The 8,628-nt window shown below is 37.8% G+C and overlaps 1 protein-coding gene across 6 annotated transcripts in view; it reads left to right on the plus strand.

Moving 5' to 3' along the window:
- Positions 1-8,066, plus strand: part of FUT8 (fucosyltransferase 8) — a 277,408-nt gene extending 269,342 nt beyond the window's left edge. For all 6 annotated transcript variants that reach the window (XM_014735643.3, XM_005605246.4, XM_070249598.1 and 3 more), the window contains one exon: positions 7,071-8,066. In XM_014735643.3, coding sequence (XP_014591129.1) covers positions 7,071-7,388 — 318 coding nt within the window. In that variant the 3' untranslated portion in view covers positions 7,389-8,066. The remainder of the gene's footprint in view (positions 1-7,070) is intronic.
- The last annotated feature ends 562 nt before the right edge of the window (positions 8,067-8,628 follow it).

Consider the following 8,628-nt stretch of genomic DNA (forward strand, 5'->3'; position numbering starts at 1 on the left):
GCACATTGTCACAATGGGATAGTGATATGATTGTTGGAAAGATACCTACTCCAGCAAAGGCTATGTAAGTTACTTCAATATGGAATGAGAATACAACTTACTATCCAAAGACAGCTACGCAGAACAGGAGTCACAGAGCAGCAATCGTAGTCAGAAGGGAAAACTTCCTTGGCCTTCATCCCATGTTGGCCTTCACTGCTGATGTTTCTCCCTGACTGGGGAGAGGATCCTGTCTTTGAGAAGCTCCGTTTCCATTCTCATGGGGGGTAGTAGGAGAAGTTATAACTACTTGGTTCCTCTCAACTGTTTTTGAGAATCTAACTATGTGCCCACCTGATCAACAGGTGCAAATAACTAGTAACAACCTCCACGCATTTTTGAATACTGATTGTTAGAATGAATAAATCAAGAGTCGCTTTCCCAGATATGCCACCTCCTCCATAGACCTAAATTTCAGGCCCGCCTAAAGTCAGTTCCTCTAGTCCAGGATTTCTCAGCCTAGCGCTATTGGCATTTTGGGCCAGAAAAATTGTTGTGAGGCATTGTAGGATGTTTAGCAGCATCCTGGCCAGTAGCACTCCCACCTTAAGTTGTGACAACCAAAAATGTCTCCAGACATTGCCAAATGTCCCATGGGCGGGGAAGGAGGGGGCAAAATCACCCTTGTTGAGAACCACTACTCCAGTTTTCAAGCTCTAAAATTGAATAAATATATACACATCAAAACGTTTACCAACCTTACATGTAGGTAGGCACCAAGATTACAGGGTTGTGCTCTATGCTTTGCTTTCCTTCCTCAGCCCTCCTTAATAATACCATTAGGCTCATTCTAGAAAGAAAATTCTTACCGGCTCCCCCCTTTCAAGGATATACTGTTGAATTTTTGATCCCCAAAATTCTAAACTCTAATTTTGACCCTGAAATTAGGACCTCTGTCATTTCGTGATAGTGGAAACCTGTCCAGGCTTGAGGAGTGTGTTGTTCATACTACTTTGTTCTATTTTATGCATAATATCAACCTCACTGTGTTCTTCAGATCTTGGGTCCAGAGAAGCAGTTCATATGAAGAAAGGGTGGTGCTGAGAGGACTTTTTGTATCTAAAGGAATGAGATTCGTGCTTATATATTATATTGTTCCTAAAAGTTCTAGGCAATTCAGACAAAGTTTATTCGAAATAACTTCTGTTCATTTGAACCAAAGCAAAACTCAAATATTTTCAATTTTGAAGTAGACTTAAATACCTCAAAACATTTTATGTTAGAGTTCAGAATAAAAGTTTAACAGTAAAAATACCTTGAGTAGCAGTTTGCTAACTATGATCCCCTCCACTGTCACATACCTTTCTATAAGCCGTAGCATTTGAGATTGTGGAATAATTCCACATTCCATGGTAAATCTTTGGGCTTATTAGCACCCTAGTATTTTTTGCAAATATTTTTAGTAAAGAGGTATTTAGTACAGTTTAATATTTTCCAATGTGAATGAAATTGGTTGCTGGATTGTAGAGGTTCCCTTGCCATAAACCCACATTGGAATTGTTTGAAAAATGCCCCAGAAATGTCTTGTCATCATCATTAATGGAATGTGAAAAAAAGTCACTGATAGCATCAAAATGCCAAGCCATTGACTTCGCTGGGCAGAGAATAAGAATGTGGCAACATGAACTCTGGAGTCGGACCATCTATATTTAAACCCAGCTGTGACCTCTTAGTGGCTGTGTGGCATTTGAACAATTCCCTAGCCTATCGCGGACTTTTTTTCCCCCACCTGTAAAAACAGTAGTAGTAATAATAATAATACCTACTGCATAGAGTTTTTGTGAGGATTAAAGAGTTACAATATGTAAAGCACTGAGAATAGTACTTAGCAATATATTAAATACAATGTTGGCTGCTATTAATATTTATACAGCAATAAGTATAGGAATATCTTTGCCTGTTAGAGAGATTCTGCAGTGTTTATTTTAGCAGCTCTTTTTCACATGGCCACATTTCCAACTATATGTTTTCACGTTTTGGAAGGAGCATGAAACCTGCTGTTCAAGGATTCCAGCCTCTGCTTGTGGTCATGGGTAATGCTTAGGTTCCACCCAATCATCATGTGCATTGGAGAAGTATAACAGTTCTTCATAAAGAACGGTAACCAGTGACATTCAGCATAGTCATTTTCTCTCTGCCAACGTACCACCTCAACTCTATTTTATTTAGCTCATTGAAAGAGAACATCACCATATAGTGTGAATTTTCAGAAATAAAAGCTCTTCATTCCCAAAGTGTGAGTGATAAGTAATAGTATTTGATTTAGCAAATGCAAGTAAACGTGTATGTGTTGACTTTTGGGAAATTAATCTGCAGACTTTCCTATATGTGCCCAGGCATGCTAGAAAATGAGAGAAGAATAAAGCCTTACATCCAGAAGGATGACAAAAGAATAAAACATTGAAAACCAAATCTCAGCCCAAAATAAAATGGGCAATCAACTCTCAAACTTTCCTTCATGGTAGTCTCATATTCCAAGAGATGATTAGAAGGTGACAAAAGTTTACTATCTTCTTCATTATGCTTTGACAGTCCTGAAGTTTTAGTCACAGGAACTTTCTCTCTTCGTATGTGGTCTTTTGAGGACTTTTATATTTGTTTATCTGTGTATCTGTTATTGTAGACAATTCTGGAAGAATGACGTGCCATGCTTGGAGGAAAAATTGGCTTGATTGGTGTTTGAGAAACTGCTGACATGAATGTCATGGCACCTTAATCAGGACTCGTCAGAGGTTTTGGACCCATCCCCCTCAGTCTCAGGGCTTCTGATCTTTCTTGGTTTTATATCCATAAATGAGAATTATCTCTTCTTAAATGAAAAGTTGTTAAAAGCCGATAATAATTCTACTCTGTTACTCTGTTACTGCTGTTGCTCTTAGTCTTCTGAATCCCTTCATCAGAGCTGTTTCTCAAATCAAGTTTGTCCTAAAAGACTCATAAATTGAAGAGAAAAATCCTCAGGATTTAATATGAAAATTAGAGGCAAGATTAACATTTTCCAAGAGCATCAAGTAAGTTTTGAAAGCTATGCGATCAATTCCAAACTATTAATCCAAACACCCTGCTCTTGTTCTGTGTTACTGGAAGTTGCCTGTGCCCAAAGCATCCACTTTGTCACTTACTTTCTTATTCACTTAAACCATCTTAAATCTGAAGCAGAGGAATTACAGTTGAAGAGATAACATAGTGCTTGACCGCTGAGTTGTGGATGGGCCAAATATCAGAAAGATTTTTTTGAAAATATTGCTTATCAAGTTTTAGAACCAGTTTTTATTACTATGGAATCTGATTTACAGAAATGGTTGTAGATGCTCACTTCAAAGACTTTGGGTAATCCACGTTGTTTGAGGAGCCATCAACGTTGTTTAGTAGTTTCAACCATTAAAATCACCATAAGACAAAATTACTTTTTTTGCCCCGTGACACTTCCCTTGGTGGCACTTAATACGACATTCTCGTGGCACTCTCTGCTGTCTAATTTCAAATCCATACACAACACAACTGGCCTCATTACGCTTTGAATCAGATTTTAGAAAGCCCAGAGGGAAAAACCAGATGCTACATTCATTTTCTTCCAGACAGATGGCTCTGGATAGGAATTTCCATGGAAGCATGGCTCATGAAACAGTAGTGGATACTGTTCTGTCATTGAATAGCGACACGAAGTAGTTTACAGGAAAAGTGCACAGTTCTCCAGCATCAGCTACTGAGAAAAGAACTCACTTCTAACTTCTCACACTAGGAGATCCTCCTGGCCCTGTCTATTTTGACAGAAAAACAAGGTCGCATCTGCTCTGAGAAAGGTTTGGAGGCTCTTGCAAACTCAGCTGGTTGCTCATCAGGGTTAAAATTCAGACTAATGGACCTTCTTCAACCCTTTTTAATTTTTTTGTTTGTTTTTTTATTTTTTTAATACAGTCACATCTATGTTTTATCCTTTGGCAGGATTTTTGCTCTTACCCATTACTATGTGCTTAGTGGTGTTCTAAAAATGATATAGTGTCATGTCAACACAGAATGAAATAAAACATACTACATGTGGCCAGCCACAGCTTTGCAAACCATAGACCACTCTCAGTCATGCTGTCAAGTAATATCAAACCTGAGTATTGCCTTCGACTGAAAGCTTTCATCTACCTGCTGTGTGATTTGGATTTGTAAAGCCCAGAGAAGAAGTCTAGGCTAATTAAATGCAAACATCAACATCATAGTAATCTTTCTAGCCCTCTTCAGTAAATTGCCCCATGGTTAATATAGAGAAAAATTTTTAATTATTCAGAATGTTATATATGGATCTTAAGGATTAAATATCATCCATGGACTTGCATCTCCACTGCTGGGCTGGTATTATGCAGGGAGCAGTATTCACTGAACAGATACTTATTGAGTGCCTGCTTTGCGGCAGGCACTGTTCTAGGTACTTATGCTAAGGTAGGTTAGTGTATGGTTGAGAGCCAGAAAGAGTTCTAATTGCAACTCTGTCATTTACTGGCTCCTTTTTACATTCTTTTTATTTTTTGGAAATTTACTTAATCTTTCTGTGACTTAGTTTCTTCAACTGTAAAATATAAATGATAATAGTAACCACCTTGTAGGGTTGTTGTGAGAGTTAAATGAATTGAGAGAAAGGGAGTGTGCAAGCACACTATTAGAACATTGCCTGGACCATAATCAGTGCTCATTAAGATCGGCTGCGATCATTGTCACCATTATTATGAGGATAATAGAACTTACATTGGCCTACCTTAGTGTCTGAAATTTCTACCATCCGTCATATCTTCGGCTTAAGAAAATACATGTGTTATTTAACAGGCTTACACATCAGCCACAACTATTGATACCAAAATGTAAACTGATTATTAGGAGTATCCTCCAAAAAGAAAGCACATCCCTAAGGGTGTGGGGCTGAGGGCATTGTTGTTTTTACGAGTGAGACATTTAATAGCGGAGAGGAGGAAACACATCAGGGGTCATTGCTACAGTGGGCATTGTGGTCATCCCAAAGGCAATACAACTTCTGGCTAGGGATAATTGCAGAGTGGGTGTAGGGGCCCTGAAAAGAAGACTCTCAGGTTTGCCCAGGGCTGGCCGTGGCCTTATGTTATATCTTTCTGATCTTACAACATGAACATGGAGAACAGGATCTATAAGAAAAAACACATTTAGCAGTTAACAAGTATACTCAGACTGCCTGGGTTCAAAACCTGAATCTACCACTTAATAATGGTGTAACCTTGGGCAAATTCGTTAATTGACTTTTGACATCTGTAAAAATGAGCATGATAGAATTTTATGGGGCTACTGAGAGGATTAAATTAGATAATACCTAAAAACAATGTCAGACAGTTAGCAAAAACTCAGTAAATATTAGCCTCTATTATTATTATTGTATTTTGCTGTTATTGGAGCTGCTTTGTTTTAATTATTTAGTTTCTTCGTTTTCAGAGTCTCTACTTGATTTTGTTTGCCTTGTGTGGGCATTTGGCTGGATTTGAAGTTCAAGTTCCAAATCTTTTTGAGCCTAATTTTGTTAGAGTTTCAGTATTCTACCAGTGATCTCAGTTGTACCGTGACATTCCCAATTTAAAATTAGTTTTTTGACAAAGTAGCAAACTTGAAAGCAAAGTCATTATCTTGGTTCTACGTCTAGTTGAAATTTTAGCACTAGAATTTGGGCAGGTCACTTAATCTTCTTGTATTTCAGTCCTTATTTGTAAAATTAAAAATACTGTCTAGACTTAGTTTCATTTGCAAATTACATATAACATTTGAAAAATGCCCCTCAAGTTCCTGAAATTCAGATTCTTTAAGAAGTTAAGGTGATTAACCTAATCAGATTCCATTTGCTCATAACAGTTAAGAATAAGCATCTCCATTCAGTTTTTGATCTCATGAATGCCAAAGGTTTAAAGAACTGTTGGGTAATCTTAAGTTGCTCCACTGAACAGATTAACAATCACTGTCTGTAGTATCATTTTAAATAAATGCAAAAGTAGTGGTATAGGGACAATAAAACCTCACTGAGTTAACCAGTTAAGATTTAGGAAAATTTGACCTGAGTTGAGTTCTCTGTTCACCATGTATAATGAAAGAATTTTCTAAGCAAGATGATAGTATTCTCTCTTCTCCTATTCTTCTAGAATAGTCTTCTCCTATTGAAAAAGTTTCTGTAACCCGTTTACTCTATAAGGAATATATTTATTAATTGCTGAAAATGTTATACCTCCGTGAAGGTAGTTACAGTTTAACTAGCGTTAACAAAGAAAGAAGCTCAGATTGTGGAATTTCAGCTGCCATCCAGTGGGCATGTAGATATTCTTTGGGCGGAGGAATCTTTTAAGTAGCCTTAAATGTATTGGGTAGATGCTTCTTCCCCAAAGTCTAGGCCATCTTATTCCAGTCCTAGAATACTACTATCTACACAGCACAGTTAAAACTCTTTAGGACAGAAATGGCAGATATTTTAGCCCACTTGCCAGTGCTAGTTGATTGTCAGTAATTACATGATTTTCTGTTGAGAAGAGTTCTGAGACCAGGTCCAAATGAGCAGAGAAGAGTATGCAATTGATTAGCACTGAATGAAGGAAAGGGAGCAGCAGCATTTCTGTAAAGTATTTATAATCCTACTCCTAAACCTTAAATTCTTCAAGGGCACAAGCTGTGTCTTACTCATTTTTTACCACCAGTGCCCAGTATGGAGTACTGTGTGGCTCTTAATGAATGTTTATTAAAATTAATGGATTAATATTCCTACAGTACTTTGCACTATTTATATTTTGTTTTTCTCCCAGAGACCTTACTTGTAATAATCTTCTGGTTTGTTTGTTTTTTTAAAACAAAAGATACAAGCACAAAGATAAAGAGCGACTTGTGCCATCATCTGAGAACAAATGGACAGAAAACTTGACTAGAATCCACTACTTCTCATACTCTCAGTCCTAGTCTAGCCCTAGTCTCTTTAGCCAGGGACTTTCAGAGTGGTATAAAGGAGATCTTACATATATTAACGTTTTTTTTCATCCTTTCCCAAGGTCTGTCGAGTTGCTTATGAAATCATGCAAACACTGCATCCTGATGCCTCTGCAAACTTCCATTCTTTGGATGACATCTACTATTTTGGGGGCCAAAATGCCCACAACCAGATTGCCATTTATCCTCACCAACCTCGAACTGCAGATGAAATCCCCATGGAACCTGGAGATATCATTGGTGTGGCTGGAAATCATTGGGATGGCTATTCTAAAGGTGTCAACAGAAAACTGGGAAGGACGGGGCTGTATCCCTCCTACAAAGTCCAAGAGAAGATAGAAACGGTCAAGTACCCCACATATCCTGAGGCTGAGAAATAAAGCTTAGATGGAAGAAAAGAACAACCAAACTCAGTTCAAACCATTTGAGCCAAACAATAGAAGAAGAAGGCCCTGACCTAACACATGCTTAAAATGAGTAGACACCCTCAGCACCAGGAGCAACTAGGAACTGACAGATGCCTCATTGGTGGAATTCCTCTTTAACAAGGGCTGCAATGCCCTCAAACCCATGCACAGTCCAATAATGTACTCACATATAACATGCAAACAGATTTTCTACTTTGCCCCTTCTTTCAAGATTATGTCCCCATGAAACAAACACTGCCACATTGTGTAATTTAAGTGACACAGACATTTTGTGTGAGACTTCAAACATGGTGCCTATATCCGAGAGACCTATGTGACCTAACGAGAAGACCCGCATAGCTCCCTGCTCTGGGGAGGTTGATTCTTAGCCAGTGGTGGTATTGTAACCGCTGAATTCACTCCAATCAACAGATTCAGAATGAGAATGGATGTTTTTGTCTGGTTTTTTTTTTTAAGTAATTGCATCAGTTCATCCACCTCATTATTAATAAGTGAAGGATACATCAAAAAATAAAATATTCACACTCCATTAGGAACTTTTGTAAAACAATGCCATGAACAGGTTCTTTAGTACTCAGTGTTTCTGGACATTTCTCTTTGATAACAAAAAATAAATTTTAAACAGAGGAATTTTGTAAAGTCTCTAGAATTTTATGTCGTCGGATGATGTGTTGGTCAGCTTTATAGTGGAAAAACTATGATAAAAAAAGGAGTTTTATAGTTTTTCTGCTTTATGTTTTTGTTATTGTTCCTGATTAAATGACTAATCGGATCTTAGCTCAAAGAGTCATTGGTCCGTTTTAACATTGAAAACTGAGTTTAGTTGGTGCATTTTACCAAGTCGCTAAGAACACTTTTGGGGAGCTGTTATGCTCTTATTTTGGACACTGTGTATTTGTTTTAATTGAATTAAATAATCATACTCCTTGTCCCCAGACAAACAGTCACCTCCATTTCCAAAACTAGCAATTTCAGGCTTGTTGGTAACCTTTCTTATTGTGACTTTTGTCACTTTTTGTGAGTTGGGTCCTGTTGTTTAAGAACTGATTTGTGCCCTTTCCTATCGTGTCCTGCTTTTGAGAGTACCAGGAATCTTTGGGGTTCGGAAACTGACTCTGTTTCTCAAGTACATGTCTTAGTACATAGAATTTGATGAACAGGGAGAGGGGATCCAGAGTGAGACCCAAAATGG

The sequence above is a fragment of the Equus caballus genome, chromosome 24, assembly GCF_041296265.1.
Source record: "Equus caballus isolate H_3958 breed thoroughbred chromosome 24, TB-T2T, whole genome shotgun sequence".
Taxonomy (NCBI): domain Eukaryota; kingdom Metazoa; phylum Chordata; class Mammalia; order Perissodactyla; family Equidae; genus Equus; species Equus caballus.